The 19890-nt window shown below is 37.9% G+C and overlaps 1 protein-coding gene across 2 annotated transcripts; it reads right to left on the bottom strand.

The window, feature by feature from the left end:
* Positions 1-302: 302 nt before the first annotated feature.
* jazf1b (JAZF zinc finger 1b) lies at positions 303-18193 on the bottom strand. 2 transcript variants are annotated; one of them, XM_085473613.1, is made up of 6 exons: positions 17874-17933; positions 15248-15339; positions 5493-5565; positions 4651-4847; positions 3016-3185; positions 303-1524 (listed from the first exon to the last, which is right to left on the bottom strand). In XM_085473613.1, the coding sequence occupies exons 2-6, from the start codon at positions 15276-15278 to the stop codon at positions 1348-1350; spliced, it is 648 nt and encodes a 215-aa protein (XP_085329739.1). In that variant the 5' UTR covers positions 15279-15339; positions 17874-17933; the 3' UTR covers positions 303-1347. The 2 variants fall into 2 exon arrangements, with proteins under 2 accessions (XP_085329739.1, XP_085329738.1); XM_085473612.1 differs by lacking the exon at positions 15248-15339 and having other exon boundaries at positions 17874-18193.
* Positions 18194-19890: the final 1697 nt, after the last annotated feature.

Genomic DNA, 19890 nt, shown 5'->3' with positions numbered 1-19890 from the left:
ACTTAAAGCTCAAACACATCCATACAGCACTGATATACTATAGTGCTTTTTGTTACTACACATACTCACAGCTGTGCTGCTTTTCAGTTTGTATCATGTCTTTAATTTTAGAAAAATATAAAAAGCTTCCTTTTTAATATCAATCTGTTGCCACAAGACCTGTCCATGTTTCTGATTGGTCAGATGCTACCAACGCCATCCCACAGCTACTAAGCTGAAAGCCACCTCTGCCTGATTACCTTATCTGGGTTCACTTATGGCATAGATATTGTGGGTATGGTGAACCTGCTTCATAACTCAGGCAGTCAGTGAATAGTAAACAGAGTGGGCTGACTGCCTGTGTTCAGCAGCTTTGAAAATAAAGTTATACAAAGACTTTTTGGAATGGTTTACATTTCAAGGCAACTGCTGTTATTACAGAAATCTTACAATACTGAAAAGATGAAATGATTGATGTACATCTTTCCTTGGAGCAATGTAGAACGTGCAACTCTACACTCACTGTATATACACTAGAAACAAGATGTTGGTAAAAATGCTAATTTATTTGGCAACTTTTATAAAAGTGCTTCAATCCCTTACTGTAAATAAGCATGGAAAACTGCTTACGTCTTCAGGGAAGCTGTCAGGAACATGAGGAACAATGACAGCTTAAATACTATCAGACCACTTGGGCAGGATTATGATGCTGAAATGTTAGCAAAGAAAAAAAAAAAATCACCTGAGAACATTCTTTTGGTGCTCACACACATGTTTAAAGTAAAACTTATCAAAAATGTTTTGAATTCTTGTGATATGAAAGGAACAGTAACTACAATAAGTCCAACAAATGATCAGTAACATTAAGCCTATTAGAGATTGCCAAATAATGCTTTTATGCTGGATTTCATGCTATAAAACATTATATAAAACACTGAATTTGTCTCAGTCACATTTTATCGTAAAAAAAGAAACTCTTCAATGTGACAAATGCATGGTATGATTGCTTCCTTTCTCAACAATTATCCCAATCTTTTCTCTCCTTCCCTTTAAACCAGAATGCCCAGCAGTACATGTAAGGCTACTTGTGACCTGGGCTAACACATGCCTTCACCATCTGTCAAATGCTAAATAAATAAATGATAGTTTAAATGTGCAAAATGCAAAAATGTGAACAAAATAAAGATTCAACATTCTGAATAAAAGATATGAAAGAACAATAATATGTTTATACCATGCAATAGTGTGTAGTGTAGTAAAATACAACGAGAGGGGAAGAAAAGGGGGAGACAGCTGCTGCTGGTGATAGTGGTCTGTTGATGGTTGCTGACATAGCCTGAAGGCAAGTGCTGGTACCTCACTCAGGCTCTACTGCTGCAACTTGCGGATCATGTCAGTAGAGATGGGTGGGTGGAAGTTGATTGTGTGGTGGCGGAGACCCTGAGATGTTTTGTAGCTCTTCCCACAACGACACTTAAAGGGTTTGCGCACCCTTATCTGAGTTCGGTGGCCGTTCTTGGCATGATACTTAATTCCGTTTACATTCTGTAATGGAACAAGGAAATGAAAGAGCCACCACTTTAGACACGCACCATCCAAAGACACAACAAAATAACCTTGAAGCTATTGTAATTTAACCAGTCAGAGGACCAGGATTCTCTCTCTGCGAATGGAAGATGTGTAGAGTTAGTTCACATCTGCATTGACTCTCAAGGACTCTGGGTTAGTTGATGTATTTTAAAATATTAAAATTAATATTATAGAGTTGTCCTTGTTAGTGGAAAGACTGTTATTTAGTGCAGATATACATATTCCTTTTTTTCAAAAGGTGATTAGTTTATTTATAGTAGTCTGTGACTTATGGAGGAAACTGGTTGTGTTCTCCCCTGCATAGATTACAAAACCAAAGCAATGCAAAGTGTTTTTACTTGGAAATAATCACATGTTAAGCCAAAACTCTTCACTGACACATTTCTGGTGCATATAAAGCAGATGATTATGCTTATGATCATTTAATAGGAGACGCTCAGAACAGAAAGGGGAGAGCTGGAGGAGGAGAGCTATTGATTTTTAAATTCTGGTGTGCACTGCTTGGAGAAAAGAATATTGACACATAAAACTATACGCATGTGCGTCTGATTAGCCAGTCCAAAAGTATGAGCATAAAAGTATAGTTATATTAGGTTCCAATTGTCAGAAGGTCAGATTTCAGAACATCGCTGCAGAAATTAGCTGGCTTGGCTCTAAACCTTTGTTTCCTTTTATCCAAAGGTCTGAAGGCTGAGGAACAGATTGTTTCCCAGAACTGTGGCCTCCATCACAGTCCTTCCTGCCCCGCAAAAATCACAAATTCTGAAAATTATGCGCACCTACAGATATAGTTATATACCCATCTTCATTCTTAGAGACCGGTATTTTAAAATCATGGTCATACCAAAATGAAAAAGGCAAGGGATATTATGATTGATCTAAAATATAGTGTATATAGTGTAGGGTTAGGGTAGGGTAGTCTATAGTGTAGCATTAAAGGAATTCACAGACTTGGGTATATCTATGATATTTACCAGTCAACATCTGAATGTAGGACAAGATGTTTTCTTGTTTCAAATCTATCTTGTTTTACTGCTAAACAGATGCCTAAGGCTGCCTGCTACCTCAGACTAAGTCATCGCCTATAACCCCGTCATTCACGTCAGCAATGCAATTTTCTCAGGCTGCACATAATTTATTCCAACCACATACACCAGATGTGGATGGAAAATGCTATAAAAACTCCACATCTCTGAAGTGGACTAGATGTATGCATTTCTGTTGTTGTAATGCTCAACTAAGAACCAATTTTCCATTGTCAACAGCAGGGAATCGGCTGGATTTATTTTGAAAGTAAATAAAATCACATCTCTCACACTTAATACAATGCAAATATGTCTGGTTTTCATTTGGTCTCTCTGGTCATGATAAAGATATTTCACACCGTTTTATTATGTTTACAACAGGCATCCTAATAAGATTTAAGAGACCACGAATGAAACTTACCTTATATCTCTTTTTACATCCTGGAACTGGGCATGCAAAAGGCTTTTCATCTCCTCCGTTCATGTACATGGAACTGAGGATGGACTCGGAGCTGATGGCGCTTTCTGTGGTCCATGACTCATCACTGTCAGACTCCTCAAACTCTACATCCTCTTCGTCACACTCACTTCCTGTTAGAGGGTGAAAGATTTAAAGTCAAATAGCAAACGCCTGAGGGCATCTTCACCAGGATTATATTACACAAACCTGCTTCCAAGAAGCTTTGTTTTATGCATATTTTCTATGACGATGAAACCCTGGCCTCTGAGCTTTCAGCCTGACCAACGTGGACCCTTCACAGCATGTGTTCAAGGATAGCATTCCCACAATCTTGACTTCATTTGTTGCAAGTTTTTGGAAAGACTGAAATATGCAAATTGTGGGAAAGAATTTAGGCATTTCATTGAGGTCTTAGGTCAACACGCTGCTATTGTTTTATTAATTCATTAAAGATGCCATTCCAGAAAAATGCATACTTCACAAAAAGAAGACAGAAGTACGTGGGAAAACGCTGCAAAAAAATAAAAGGGGGGTCCTGTTATTTATAAAGCTAAATAAAGAAACCTAATTAGCTGGACTTTAAGGGCTGTCCCTGATTTTTTGCAGCGAGCTTCTTTATGGATGTCAAGTCAGGCCCAGCAAGCTCCAGAACTTTCTCACTGTTCCCCCCCCCCAAAAAAAAAATAAATAAAAAAATAAAAAATCCATCATGATCTATTATGATGTTTGTCCTTTTAATTTTTAATGGTATTTAAAAAACATGTAATAATTCAATCATATAATTAATCTAAAGAATAGATTATGCATTTATGAGGGCATGGAAAGAAAAGATGAACACAGACACCATGTGGTCACTTTTCATGTCAACACCAGACACATGAAAGATTTTTTTATATAGTGACAGCCGAGGCAATAAAACACTGCAGCTATAGTGCCTGAACAGGCAAATACAAACTAAACAGACTCAAAGTGGCTGCTTGCTTGTAATTAAGCTCAATGAGGAAGACTGCTGCAGAGGCCACACTGGAGACTGGAATTACCAGCACCAACTCAGCCCGAGTCAGGGAACATTTCTCCCAGGGAATTGATCAAAGTCAGCAAAACTCTCTGATCGTGGGACTTCCCGATCCTGAAAGGACTTCTTTTAGTAGAATAGTTCTTTCAGCAGGATGTAGCAAAAAGACAAAGCCCACAGACTGTGTGAGGTTTGTTCTTGGTAGTGTTGCATGTGGATAACTTAATTCAACAAAAACTGTCAATCACAGAAAAATATTTTTTGTTATTCAACCTGTGTTTTTTAGCTGATTTACTTACAGGATAATTCATTTAGATGATACTAAAAACAGAAACTTTGGCTTTAACATGGATATTAAACAGAGAGATACATATAATAAATATTAGGTGTTAACAGTAAACTATTAGATTTCCTTATAATAAAGACTCAGCACAAGGATCAACACCAGGAATGACAAACTTTAGTAACCAATCATTTAACTGTAGCTTCAGTTAGAAAAATACATGAATGTTAAGCATCTGGAAATACACATCCTATCCTGGAAACCTAATTAGATGAACTAGTGTGTTGATTATGGTTACCTGTAGGTGTGCTGCTACGGAAAGAAGAAGAAGGGGTGATGGGTGGGGTGACTGGAGGGGTGAGGTTTCCACTGGTGTGGCGGGGTGGTGTGGAAACATTGCTACGTGACAGATTGCCTGTAAGAGACAGAGACAACTTGGGCTGCACCTTCTTCTTCAGGGCCTCGTGTTCTCGCCTTGCAGCATCTGTCATGAACCTGGCGTTGTGAGGTATAAAACTTGTAAGGGTTTGCAAACTTTTTGGATGGAAAAAAAAGAGCATCATCTCATTCAGACTACAATCTAGTGTACTGTAGGTTTGGTACTGCTTAAGAAAAAAAAAATCAGTGGCTGCATTTCCCTTTGGGCTTTATGATTGACAGTAAAGTCGTCAGCAAATGTGCACCATAAAACCAAAATGTTAATATAGACACTGTTAAAGCAAATGTGGAATTAACAAATTAGGTGATAGCCACATCAAGATGTGTTTGTGTGAGCAGGGAGACAGAGGCAGACCTTCTTGTACAATGGTTTGCTGCATAAGGCTCTTAAAACGACTGCACAAGCAGCATATCAAAGACAACCAGGATGAACGCAGTGCAATAAAACACCCAACTGCCAAATACTGTAGCAATTCATTTAAGCAATCCACCAGATGACGTTTTTTAGATTGTTGGTAGAACCTCAAAGGAGTACAGCACAAACTTTTCTAGTTAAATCTTTTCAGGCAAACCACTAATAATATTCATCTTATGATTTTGTCAGATTTTAGTAAATTAAAGTCACTTTACTGAAAAGTGAGTTACTGCATTACTAAGTTAACCTTCAGTGGGGTTATTTCAAAAGGAAACTTGTTTCTTTACCTGTTGATATAGCTAAGAGCAACATATGTTGGCTGCTGCTGCTCCTGCTTCTCCAGGAGACATGGGTCTGTATCTGGGAAGACAAGATAGACATAAAGGCAGAAATTTAGCCACAAAATATACCAGTGAACAATGGCACAATTCTTCAATTTTACATTAAAGTTTGTCATATTTTCATGCCAAAGTTATTTTATTTTTTGTTATCCATTTATTACCCTAAGACAACTGTTGAACTGAATTTAATTACTTATACAATTTGGTCCTTAATTACTTTTCAGGGTCCCTACACTCCAAACAGTTTCATATAACAAAAAAAAGAAAAAAGAAAAAAAAGAATGAAAATAAAATATGTATAACTAATAGATAATATATCTGGTTATATAATAACTATTATATGAAATTACATAAAGCAAGTTGCCATATAATAACTTCAGAAGTATTACAGCAAACAAACTACATTCAAATATTCATACCTATACCCAATGCATAAACTAAATACAATAGAAAACGTTTTAAGCTATACAGTCAAAAACTAAAGACATCTTTAAGCTGTTTTAAATGTAATCCATTACATCATTTTACAGAACAGCTGCTGTATGATCATGGTGACAAAAACATAGGTAGGTATTCCAGAGAGAAGACCGCATCAGAGCACTACATTATCTCTCGTCAGAATACAAGAAGAACGAATCACCAATTACATGCGAGGCTAGCATCATCAAGCTTCATATGAGCTTTTGTGATTCATACGACCAACCCGGTACAGCTCTAAAGTAATAAACATTTCACATTTTAAAACAAAAATGAATTTGTGTCAATGCACCATAAGGCAGAATGGTGTTTTTGACCTAAATAAGGATAGCCAGTTCTCCCTCCAATGCAGTCTTGGTGTCACAGGGAGGATGAAGCACACAAAAGTATGCATTATCCACCTAGAACTAGCCTCTCAACCAAAAACAAACAAACAAACCCAAAACAAAAAACCCCAACAACCTCAAAACTATCTCAATTATTTTCAGTGATATGCCAGGCTGTGTTGGATGCACTGTTGTGTTCCATGTTTGTGGCAAAGTACTTTTTCTACCCAGACAGGCAGGCACAGAGGAAAGGTGCGGCTATGTGGGAACTTATGCTGACTTTAGTGATTTTTAAAGGGGTGTTTTTAGAAGCCAGCTTTATTGTGCATGTTGACACAGTGGAAATATAATCAGGAAGAGTTTTGGCAACAAAAATGAAAAGGAAAAAATAGAGCAGCTAGTAAATATGGAGGGCTTTAGATTTAGAGAAGTATCCTTTTCAAAACTTTGGCACCAGATAACGTTAACATGACAAACGGCTCTGTAAGTCATCTGTAATCTACTCTGTGTCATACTAACACATATATGAATAAATTAAGGGTCTTGCAAAAGGTTAGTCAGTGTGCACCTTGGCAGTGCGCTTTGATCAAGAGTTCCAGGTATTCATTTGTGTGGAAGAATTCGATAGGATGTGTTGTCAAGAAAAGGATGTGGGCTCAGCTCTGAAAATATTTTGTAGAACTACTCAAAAGCAAGGTATTGTGCAATGCACATCATTATTGTTTTAAAGATGATGTAATGATTATCAAGAAAACTGATGCTGGAGAAGATCCATAAGCTGATGTTAGCTTCTAAACCAGCTTCTCGTGTCCTTTGAAAGACGTCTACAAAGTTCATGTCATATCTGCTTAACGCTAGAAAAAAACAAAACAATGTCTAGACTGTCAATTCAGTTTTATCTATACAGCACCAAATCACAACAACAATCAAGGTGCTCTATATTGTAAGGTAAAGATCCTACAATATTAGAAAGAAACCCGAACAATCGCACAACCCCAGGAGTAAGCACTTGGAAACAGCGGGAAGGAAAAACCTCAGACAGAACCAAATTTAGACATGAAAACCCAGAGCAAAAAGAGACAAGACAAGAATGGGAGAAAGAACCAGAGTTTAATAGTTACTGGTAATTAAATGCAGTGATGTATAAATAAACAGGGAGTTAAAACAGTGAAGAAAAAAAACAAACCACTCATACATGTATCACTGGAAGCCCCCAAGCAGCCCGAATCCATTGGATCATAGCCAAGGGATGGCTTAGGGTCACCTGATCCACCACCCAACTATATGCTTTATCAAAAAGCAAAGTTTTAAGCCTAATCTGAAAATTAATGAGGCTGTTTATCTCCCAAATCACAACTGGGATATGGCTACATAGTAAAGGGGCCTAATAATAAATTACAACAGTGTAGCCTAGAAGTGTTACATTCATGAATAAATGAAGCATCAGTAATATTGCACACATGAATGGAGGCTGTCCTACATTTTTGTTTAATGTAATCATTAAATATTTCTCACAGTACTGGAGGTCAAAGCAATCCCATTTAAAGTAAATATCTGGTTACACACCAAATTTCGAAGATTTGTAGGACCAGGTACACAAACTTAAGCTTTTTCTGAATTTAAAAGCAGGAAATTAGAGCTAATCCAGGCCTTTATGTCATTAAAGCTATAGTTTAACTAAATTTGTATCATCTGGCTTCATAGATAATTAAAGCTAGGTATCACCTGCATAGCGATGAAAATATATGCAGTGTTTTCTAATAGTATTGTCTAAGGAAAGCATGGACAATGTAAAAAGTATTGGTCCCAGCAAAGAACCCTGTGGAACTCCATGACTAACCTGTGTGAGGACTCCCTATTACCCTGCACAAATTAAAATCTGTCAGATATAATTTAAACCACTGCATTGTTGTTTTTTTTAAATAACAATTTTGTGTTCTAATCTCTGTAGTAAGATTTTGTGGTCAACAGGATCAAACACTGCACCTCAAATATAACCAGACAATAACAGAGATGAACCCACTGTCAGAGGCAGTAAGAAGATCATTTGTAACATTCACTATTTCCATTTCTGTGCTATGACGCACTCTAAATCCTGACTTAAAATCTTCAAAAAGAAAAAAAAACAAAACATTTCTTTGCAAGTAATCATTTGACTACTTCTTCAAAAATTTTAGAAATAAAAAGAGAAGGTAAGAAATTGGCCTATATAGCTAAGACAGCTGAATCAAAAAAAGGGCTTTTAAGTAAAGGTTTATTTATTCATCATATTTAAAACTGGAGCATTAATTAATGGTATACGTTTTTGAGTAGAATTGAGGGGTCTAAAGGCATTTCGATGGTTTAGAGGAACACATTATTGAAGTTAACTCAGAAAACTCAGAAAAACAAAAAATTGAAGACAAAGACTAAATAAATGTTAGCAGTTTTGAAAGTGGCTATACTTAATGGCACATCTGTGGGGCGGCTGTGAATATTTTTTCTCTAATGGTTAAAATTTTGTTCTGTTCTACAACACTGTTTTATATAAAATATAGAACAAGACTGCTCAGGAGCCTTCTGTTTTAAATTTCCATTGCAGTTTTTAAAAAAGCTGCTCTGCAGACGCCACATTGCTTACACATGACCACACTTGACACATACTGTGTTTTCCCATGCTGTGCTCCAGACATTCATCTTGCTCAGTGGTGCTAAATGTACAACAATAGCCAATCTCCACACCCTGAGGTGAAGCAGGGCTGACTTCAAACACTCTTCCCACTGCTGTCCATGTGGGCAAAGAGAAGATGCCCCATAAAACAACAGTTTCTACCACTTACCAACTAAACCTCCATGTCCAACTCTGTGAAAGACTGCTACCCCCATGTGGTTAAAACTATTACTCATTTTGCCTATGTGCTTATTTGTACACTTACACTTAAACACTTACACCTAAGGCCATTTCCAACACTGAATTTTAAATTATGGTTTTGTAAGGCACAAATACTAAAGTGCTGCTTTAACAAGCTATGTGTATTGAGTAACAAAAAAAATAATGCTAATCATACTGATAATTGCCAATTTCTATTTGATATAATAAAAAAAATACTAAGGCATTGATATGAAACACATGGTAAAGATGCAATTAAAGTTCTTGGTTAAAGGAGTAAGCAACACCTTTTTCATGCTGTAATAAAAATCTTGAGTCATGCTCATTTATTGCTTCCACTGCCTTGGGATTTTACTCCTGTTTGCATCTTTCTTTGTTTAGTGATTTCCCCGAGTTCGAATACAATTCTCCTGGACAGAAAGACCTAGAGGGTCAAAGAAGAACTTGTTAGGTTTAGGGGCTCTCTTTCCCTTTTAGGTGACTATTTATTTTGTCTTCTAAATATACCTGCTATTTATAAAACTGCAAGGCTGGAGTTGAATACCACACATCACCACTTTTCAGTAGTGGATGCTGGTACCACATGTTTGCAGACTGGTCATATTCTAACTTTTGTTCAAACACACTGATTAGAAGTTCCACCTAATACATCAGACTTTTGATGTATAAGAGAAATATAGGTTAAGCTAAATGTAGAAAAAAATCCAAATGAGAGAGATTTAAATTATGCAGACACAATTGCTCATAAAGACATGGACACCTCACACAACGCTCTAAATTTTTTATCAGTGAAACCCAAACCACATTTAAGCAATATAAATATAAAAAAATATAATCAACAAGGCATCAGTCAGTCAGTCTTAATTTAAAGTCACCATAGGCGTCAGAAGGCAAAGAGCTTTGTACAGTTAGTTTGTACAGCCAAATATCTAGTAAATTGTGGCAGAGTGTTATGATAGATAGAGCAGGTCAAATCTCAGCACCTAAGGCAGAAGGTTTCTTTCAAGGCCTCAGTCGTAAGCAAGTGTTTCATTAACAGTGGATTTATCCCCAGTGAGAAGGATAGCACACCTCTCTTTACTCTCCAGCCAAAGTCATGGAAACAGAGTAGGAAAGACACATTCATTACGACACTATTCCCATGCCAAAAGCACAGGACTGTGCATATACTACTGTAGGGACTTTTCTGAGCTGTGGGTAATGGCATGTGTCTGTGAGAGAGTGCACAAGAAATCCCTACTAAAATCCCTAATGAGTTTCAAGCAAAGGAATGGCGGTCTGCTCATGCAGCAGTGGATCGGTCTGTCCCTGCACGCTGTAAATCATACACACCTCAGGTAGGACCAGAGAGGAGGCCAGCAGGGGCCAGCTCCCCACAGCCTCCGCTATTCTTTTGGGGCCACCAGCAGTCAAGCACCAGGACGAAGGCGCCTCAAATAGAGATGGGAACCCCTCTAATCAGACTACACAGGTGGTCCACTTTGGTGGCCAGTTATTAGAAGCCTTCTGGGAAACAAAAAAAAAAAAAAGGGGATTTATTCACCATCGCTACTTCTAGAGGCAAAGAAGCACAAGCTCCTTCATGGTCAAGTGGGAAAGAAAGACAAATCAGACTTAAAACATTTAATATGTAATTTGATTTCTGATTTCCACTGACATTTTATCAAAATATGTATTAGTTTAAACCACTTTCTGCTCTGCAATCCAAAACTTCCCACACAAGTTGTGGTTTTCAGCAAATTCCCTTTTCCCCCCACAAACAACACACAGTTCACAAAGAAAAGTTTTCATTTAGCAACATGCAAGAAAAAAAATCTGGATACAATGACAAACGCTGTTAATTTTTGTAGTAATGTTATTTAAAAAAAAAACAAAAAAACAAAAACAAAAAACAAACATTTATTGGACCTAAACTCTTTTCCAAAAGAGCACTGAACTTTCATCTAGGAGTTTGTCTTGGCAGTTTTTTTAAGCATTTCTTAAGACTTTAAAGTATTTCAATTAAGAGGTCTAGCCTTGACATGATGATGCACAATCATTTACATTTTGGTATAAACCACTTAATTAATTTATGTGACACTTGTGTATGAGAGTGAATCCTGACTGAATTAGTGGTTTCAGTGTATCTCTGGACCACTAAGACATTCTGTGAAAGGAAACCTAGAGACTATCACACAACAAACCTTCCTGGGGCAAGGGGAAGTGACGCCTGCTATTCTCCCCTAACACCCTTCACGACACACACACACACACACACACACACACACACACACACCTACCTCTCTCATTTCCACCAGTGTCTAGCTCTCCACCCTCATGGCCAAATGCACTGCAGGGTAGAGCAGAGTGGTGAGCATTATGGTGACATGTTTATGGTGGCTCTGAGCAGCAGGGAACATTACCAGGAGTGGTGGCACAGGTAATTCATTACAATGTGACCTCGAAGGAGGAAATGAAACAGAGTCAATCTCCATGTGTACAAGCTGCCTTTGTGGCTTACTGAAAAAACATGGCAGGGTTAAAATAATCCATTATCGATGTGTTTAATTCAGACAGAACCTCATGTGCTTTCACAAAGATGTGTTTTCACAAACACATACCAAAACATACAATAATTATTTCTTATGGCCATTTACTAATTTTGATCCATCTGGAGAATACATTCTTAATGAATTAATTATTTCCCTGGTGTATCAAATAATAAAAAATATGAGTTTCTTAATGTTTTCTGACAAACAGTCCCAATCCCAAAAATACTGAGCTTACAGTAAAACACGGCAAAGCAACAAATCGTTAAAAATAACTAATATTTTTAGTTTAAAAAAAAAAAAAAAAGACTTCAGATTGATTTTCTGTTACTCTAATAATAAATAAACCATTCCAGCACGGTGTGCCAGGAATAATTATTTTTAAATTTGAGTCTGAATTTAACTTTGCAGCTGTTTTGTTTATAAACTTGTGTATTCGGAAGGCTAAAGAAGTCCTGTGCATAGCAAAGCAATGTGCGACAAGTAACCAGGAAACAACTTTAGGTCAAACTTGGGTGTTACAGATAAAATCACTAAAATAATAGACTCCAGCAAAAATATCACGTTGACTACGCATGTTGTGTAATGTCAACATAGGCTGTACATTATCTCCTGTGTGAAACCTTTTTATGAAGTATGTTGCAGTCACCGCACAGGAACAGAAGCAGCAGTGTCGGGGGTTGGGGAAATGTAATTAGGCTCACCAGGTGCACAGATCAGGGAACTAGTTGCTGTTTCCCAAATTTATTACTTCCGCGCAGATTATGAGGGTGCAGAGCAAAATCTACCAAACGAGCCTCCAGTGAGGACTGGCAACAAGCAGACTCATTGTTATCGTGTATGGACACTACAGGCCATCTACCCAGCAACACATACGCACACACTAAAAGGTTTAAATAACACGATCGCCATTTTCTTTTGGTCTACAGTAGCCTGGTTGCTCAGTGAGAAAGTAAACATTTCAGCGAATAGGTGGGTACAGTTTTTATACCACACAAGAATATCAAGTTCACAGGAGCTCTTTCAGGCTTAAGCCAGCATGCATTACAGTCAGAATTCAAACTTTCCTCGTCCTGATTAGCATGTGCCGATTTTGCTCACAAAGGCCCAAGAGGACAGCCTGACTCTCATTATTAACTTAAAACTCAAAATATAGTTTAATTCACAATGGGGTTAAAAAAAAATAAAAAAATAACCCCACTACCTTGAGTTTATACTTCATCTGTGCTGATAATCTATATTTTCATTGCAGCTAACAAAAAAGCAATAAGTTTCAATATTCTCTTGATAAATGACCCTAGCTAGACTCTTCGATCAGGCTAGAATGTGAAAAATATGTAGAGTTGTTAAAATGAACTGACTAACTTCTGGCCTATAATACCCATCTAAAAAGACAGCAACCAACAGCAAAGGAGCGCCATCTTTTGTTCACACACCCAACCAGCAGGCTGGCTAGCAGTGGACAAGAATGTGTTCTTGTTTTCCAGGCGCCTAATTATAATGGAGAATGTTCTTTAAGCAGCAGGCCACCAGATGAGGAGGAAGACATGCCAAATCAAGCACTCACTCTGTAATTATGCTTCACAGGCACTTGGCACAACGCGCAAGATTTCTCACTTCTCAGAGTGAGCACAGGCCAGCAGACAAAGGAGGGGGGCAGCAAAGTTTTTCCACTTTGAGCCAACTAATTGCTTCATTATTCCCCAATAAGTCATTTGGAAGACTTTTTTTTCTAAGGCTAACACCTTGGACACATGCACAGCACATAGTCAGAGAGCGGAGGATATTAAAGCCAGTCAGGCAACAAACAAGAACAACAGAGACAGCTGAGCCCTGTCAGCTTCAATAGCAAGAGTCTGAAATATTACATTAGGGAACAGATGTAGTTCCCCACAGTTTGACGATCACACGTTCAAATCGTGAGGATTGGAATTCACTTTCTTGACTAGCCTTTGTTAAAAAGACATAAATGCCTTAGCACTTATCAAAAAAAATGCAGTATTCATAACATTTTAATATAAAAACGTGACAAGCAAGGATTAGATCGAAATGAAAAACCACAGGGCACTCTTCATAGGGTGGAATTTCTATGCTTTGTCCTCCTTTTTGATTTTAATGGGGACCATAGTTTACAAAATGAGTGTCATATTGTATTAGATAAGATGTGAAACTAGTGACTGAGATCAAAAACTAATTAGGAAAATGTTTACTTAGGGCAGGGGTCCCCAATCTCAGTCCACGAGGGCCGGTGTCCCTGCAGGTTTTAGATCCCACCCTGGGTCAACACACCTGAATCACATGATTAGCTCATTGCCAGGCCTCTGGAGAACTTCAAGACATGTTGAGAAGGTAATTTATCCATTTAAATCAGCTGTGATGGATCAAGGACACATCTAAAACCTGCAGGGACACCGGCCCTCGTGGACTGAGATTGGGGACCCCTGACTTAGGGTATACGCATGGAGGCCATAGGCATGGAGGCCATAGGCATGGAGGCCATAGGCATGGAGGCCATGAACTACTGCATTTGGTTCACTTTTTGGATCCAGTAGCTACAGAATTTACAGTTGAGGTCAGAAATCTGGATACGCTCATCAAGACTGATGCTTAATAACTTCTCGTTAGTGATTGTGATTGACAACTGGCAGTTTCTCTTTAACAATGTAAAAATGATTAGTTTGACACCACTCACTGATTAAGCAATAATCTGAGCAATGGGAAAGTCCATTGAACTCAGCGTTGTAGGGTTACACAAGTCGGGAAGGTCTCTTGGAGCCATTTCTAAACAACTGCCCATCATAATTTCAAACAACTTCATACAGAGTTGCAAAGTTACAGACATTCTGTACTTCAGTAGAAGTACAAACACTACTGTTAAAAAATACTCCAGTAAAAGTTGAAGTACTGATTCAATTTCTTTACTCAGGTAAAAGTCAAAAAGTAGAGACTCAAAATAAGAAAGCAAAAAAATAATTCTTTGGAGGATGTTTCTGGTTTTGTGCAAAGATAACCGAATTTTTTTAATTGTAATTATGCTCAGCTTGAACCTGAAGAAAAAGAAGGGACGTAAAAAAAATAAATCTGATTTCTGTTGCCTACATTGTAGAGGGTAACACAATAATTTCTATTGAAAGCTCCAGTAGATTTTCTTAGTGTACATGCTGTGATCAGCTGACCTGCTGCCCACTATGGATTTACACAACTGAATTTAACAAGAAGTCAGCAGATGTTTCACAGCTGACACTACACTGTTTATGCTGTCTTTATATTAGTCAGTATAAAGTCGATATAAGGGTAGAATTCAGCGAATGAATCTAAGCATCATCAGCTTAACTTCAAATTCATCTCTGCTTCACTTGATGTTGATGGTCTAGCTCAGTTTGTTTAGCAGCAAATTTCACAATATGAAAAAAAACATAATGTCAGATGTACAGACCCAATATCTGATTTAAAAACATTAGGACTTTTCCAGTTTATCAAATCCCACTGAGCAGTCCTTACCTTTAAATCTAACCTCTCTTCTTCCTCTCATGTCCTGTCTTTCTTATCTTTCTCCATCTCTGAGTGAAGTTAGCTCTCTTCCTTTTCTCTCCCTGTGAAATACAGAAGCTGGACCTTTAGCTAGCAACACACTGTGAGACAAACTGCACAAAAACAGTTTGTGTGTTTGCTGATGTTTGCTGAGCTGATAGAAATGACCTGACAGTTAAAAAAAAGTAACTCCCTTTATGCTCGCTCCCCTTCTGTAGCACTAGCTAGATGCCGAAGTACCTCAACTTACGGACACCTGCAGTAATTCGATGTTGTGGCAAAAAACAAACAAAGAAACCACTGTCCCATGTTTAACCTTTGACTATGGCACATGTCATCTCTTTTTATGTCACATCCTCTGATGATTAATAAATGCAGGCTCGCAGTGACAAAACAATAACTCCCCCCAAATGTGTTAAAGCAAAAGTAACAAGCCTGTTATGAAAATGTAAGAAGAAAGTGCAGATATTTGTTTAAAAATTGTGGGGAGTAAAAGTAAAATGTTTTCAGAAAAAAACTACTCAAGCAAAGTAGAGATACCTGAAAATTGTACTTAAGTACACTAACAAAGTACTTTACTTGAGGTATGTTTTCATGATGTGTTTATAGGAGTAAAGGGTGAGGCTTTCAAACCTAAGAAAACTGTCAAGCATGGTGATGGTAGCATCATGTTTTGGGGCTGTTTCGCTGCCAGGTATGTTGCACAAAGTCAATGGAATAATGAAGCAAGAAGAGTACCTTCAAGTTTTTCACCTTCACCTCCACCACACATCAACAGCTAGACGGGTGAAACTTGGACAAAACTGGGTTTTCCAACATGACAGTGATCCCAAACACACATCAAAACATGGTTTTGAAATGGAAAAAGGAGGCTAACATTAAACTTCTGGAAAGTCCCAACCTCAACCCAACTGAATATTTGGAGACTGTGCTTAGCTGGGTCCCAATCAATGTAACTGAACTCTATAAATTCTGCCAGGAAGAGTGGCCAAATATTCAACCAGAATTATGCCAAAAGCTTGTTGATGGCAACTAAAAGCATCTGGTTGAGGTGTAACTTGCTAAGTGAAATTTAACCAAATATTAGTCAAGTGTATGGATATATTTGAACCTGTGTGGATTTGAGAAAATCCAACATAAATTCAAACTTGTGCACCCAATTCTTATTTTGTAAAATTATTAGATATGCAGACTGCACAAGCGTTCCACCCTGAAAAAGAACAGATTAAAGAAATCACTCAGAACTCATGTTCATGATAAGTGTATGTAAACTTTAGACCATAGCTGCATATTCAGTCTATAGTTGTTTCCCTTTTATTCTAAAAGAGGGATTTTTTTTCACTTCATTTGCATATAGAGGTTCATTTAAATTGGTTTACAATCTTTACCTACTTAAATTCAAATGCATTACACTGCACTAACTTAAGATAACTAATGAAGTATCCCTCTGCAGAAAAAAATGTAATCAGTTAATTTCAATTCATTAACAAAAGCAACTTATATTAAGATTAACTATGTGCCAGCCGAACTCATTTAGATAAACTCCCCGAGAGGCTATAAAACAGCAATCAGAAAAAAAAAAATGATGAACAGGCTAATAAAATAAATATTTCCACAGCCCCATCTATAATTGCTTCCCAATCTCCACCCACAGGCAGTGGCTATTATTGTCTTTCCCAGCATGAACTAGAGGAGGCGCCATTAAATGATAATCTTTTGGGGTGGGAGGCAGCATCTGTGTTGCTAGCCTGCAGTAGACAAACACCCATGTGGAATAGCATAGGTTTAGATTTGGACATTGTAGAATAACACCGGTTTTCTAACTTTTTCTTGCACTTGTCGTATTAAGCCAAATTATGGAAATTTACCAAGCAATACAGTTCTCAGTTTCCAGCCAATTTCCCCAAATTTTAGATTTGGGGCATTGTATATCTACAAAACAAAGAATACAACTTGTAAAAACAAACAAACAAACAAACAAACAAGCAAACAAAAAAACCCACACACATTAAATAATAGATAACTCCAAGGTGCTTTGAACTAAGACAGATAATAAAAACGCTGGTAGTTTGGATAATATCTGAATTGTTGAACAATATTGGTTAGATAATATATTTCCACGAGTGTGTGTGTGTGTGTTTTTCATACTATTGTTCTCTTTTGAAGGGCCAATACCCAGACGTAGTATTTTTTTCCTATGTCAGCTGGCGAAATGATATGCAATGTATATTTTTATATAGCCCAGTTAACTACGTTGTCAGGCGGACTGAAACAAGCTGCTGACTCTAAGTTGACTCACGACGTTTCCAGCTACGCGCGCGGGCCTGGCGCTGCATTAACTAATTGCACGCGCGACCCGGGCGCATATAGTAACTTCAAGTTTGTGTTTCTTCGATGTTGCAGCAGTAAAATAACACAGTGACACAGCTTTGAAAGAGAAAAGAAGAGGGGTAACATCAACTGCCGCCACACCTAGCAACAGGGTTGTCAGGACGCAGGAAGTAACTTGCTAGGTTGCTAATTAGCCACGTATGCTAAGCTGCAAACCGGGGCCATGGCCATTGCAGGCTGGGGCTCGGTACTTATCAGTTCTTACCGATGTGGTTATCCTCGATGTGGACGATGAGCTCGGACAGCGAGTCGAAGTGAAGTCCGCAGCCCCCGAACCTGCAAGCGTTGGAAAAGAAGGAAGCAGCGGCGATGCCTGTCATGGTCGCTGCAGCATTAGAAATGAGGGCAAGCGGGGCGGACAGCGGTGGAAACAGCTGGAGCTCGCACTGGCAGCAGGCTGACTTCTCTCAGCTGCGTCAAACCAGCTGGAGACACTTAATGACACCGGAAGTGAGGCTGTTTGACTTTCATTAAAAAAGCCAAACAATTTTTCTAAATTGCCTCTAGTTATACAGTTCGTATCTGAAGTGAGTCCTTATGGCACGCCTGCAGTGAAGGGATGGCAATATATTAGATGAAAATTAAACTTTTGGCAAACTAGGATATATTGTTAGAGTTTAGGGTCGTACAGGATATTAAATGAGAATTGAAATAGACCTCATCTTGAAGTTTATAAACATTTTCGTATTCCTTTTAAAAGACGTAATCATTTTTTTAAAATATAATTTTGATTATTTTAAATAAAAATACACAATGTTGTTGCCATTGTTATGCCAAGAGCCTAAATATACATTTCGAAACGTCATCTTTTGGTCTGTCTAGCTACATTAATCACTTATTTAAAAAATTAAAAGTTTGTTTATAATTACGTGAACTGTTGGTCAAATTTGAATTATCAAGTAAAACAGCAGATGAGTAAACGTTAAATGACAATTATCTAATAACAAAAGTGCGATTTTACACACACACACACACACACACACACACACACACACACACACACACACACACACACAAACAAACAAACAAACTGCATTCCTAGAAACTGTGTAGTACGGTAGTTGGCTATATAGTTCTTGTAATGCTTTATAGGAAGTTGCTTTTTGAACAGTTTGCCTAATTTAACGCACGGAGTTTGCACACTTGGCTTGACTAATTAATAGACATCGTCACTGCAAATATTTTTCCTTATATTGACTTATTTGTATACCTTTTCTTTCAGTTTTCAAATTACCTTTAATTAAGTGCCAGGTAGGATGTGCGTCACTTCAACAAACTAAGTGTCTGCCTTCACCGGAATCGTATTCTAGAACTGACTGATGCTTGTTACATTTGCAATTATGTGCATATATTTTGTAGTAAATGTGGGTAATTAATAAGTCGTGCTGTGAATTCCACTTTGGAGCAACAAGTAGCTTAAGAGCATCTAATGGCCACAGAGCGGCAGTATTGGCCAGTGAATAAAGGTAAGTCATGTTCAGTGGATTAAAGGTCTCCCAGGACTATCTCTAACTCAGCCAACAGTATAGTCCTACAAGAGGTTTCATCCTTCCTAAGGATTTTATTTTTATATGTTTTTTTTCCTACTATCAACAGCACTTCACATGCCTTGTTCTGCAAAGTGATTTTATTTTCTGAGGTAGTCTGAGGTAGAGACAGGCTGGAATTAAGTGCATGCTGCCATTTTTCATCGTTCATTAATGCATAAAATCAATTTGAAAATGTGCACAGGTTCTGAATAACTACAGCATGTGTACGCTACATTTAATTAAATTACTTGTCAGAGTAACAGATCTGAAACATTTTGTGCCTTGTCATTAATCTAATCTGGAGCTGGTTTTCTTCCCCCCCCCCCCCCCCCCCCCCCTCCCCATCTGACTGTTTTCAGGAGAACAGAGTGACTGATGCAACAACTTGTAAGAGAGAAACACGGGTCTCTACAATGTATATGTGACAATATGCAACAAATGTTCCTTTTTAAAGAGGCAAAAAAGTGAGTGGAAGAATTCTTTAGTTACTTTTTTTGCATCCATGGACTGTGTGGTATCTTTGAGTCTGTGCCTGATGAATGTGTAATGGGTCATAACTGGGCTCATCCAAATTTCAGACCAGTGATGGTAAAACTTTTTTCTTTTCCAGTTATGCATGAGAACACTGTGGGATATTACTATGAAAGCATTACATCACTCACAGCTTCTTGTTTGAGGAAACTGATGGGTTTC

This window comes from Copadichromis virginalis, linkage group LG11 (genome assembly GCF_057382275.1).
Source record: "Copadichromis virginalis isolate Kocher_CV1m ecotype Utaka linkage group LG11, C_Virginalis_male_GT1.1, whole genome shotgun sequence".
NCBI classification, from domain to species: Eukaryota; Metazoa; Chordata; class Actinopteri; order Cichliformes; family Cichlidae; genus Copadichromis; species Copadichromis virginalis.
This window is presented reverse-complemented; position numbering and strand designations above follow the sequence as displayed.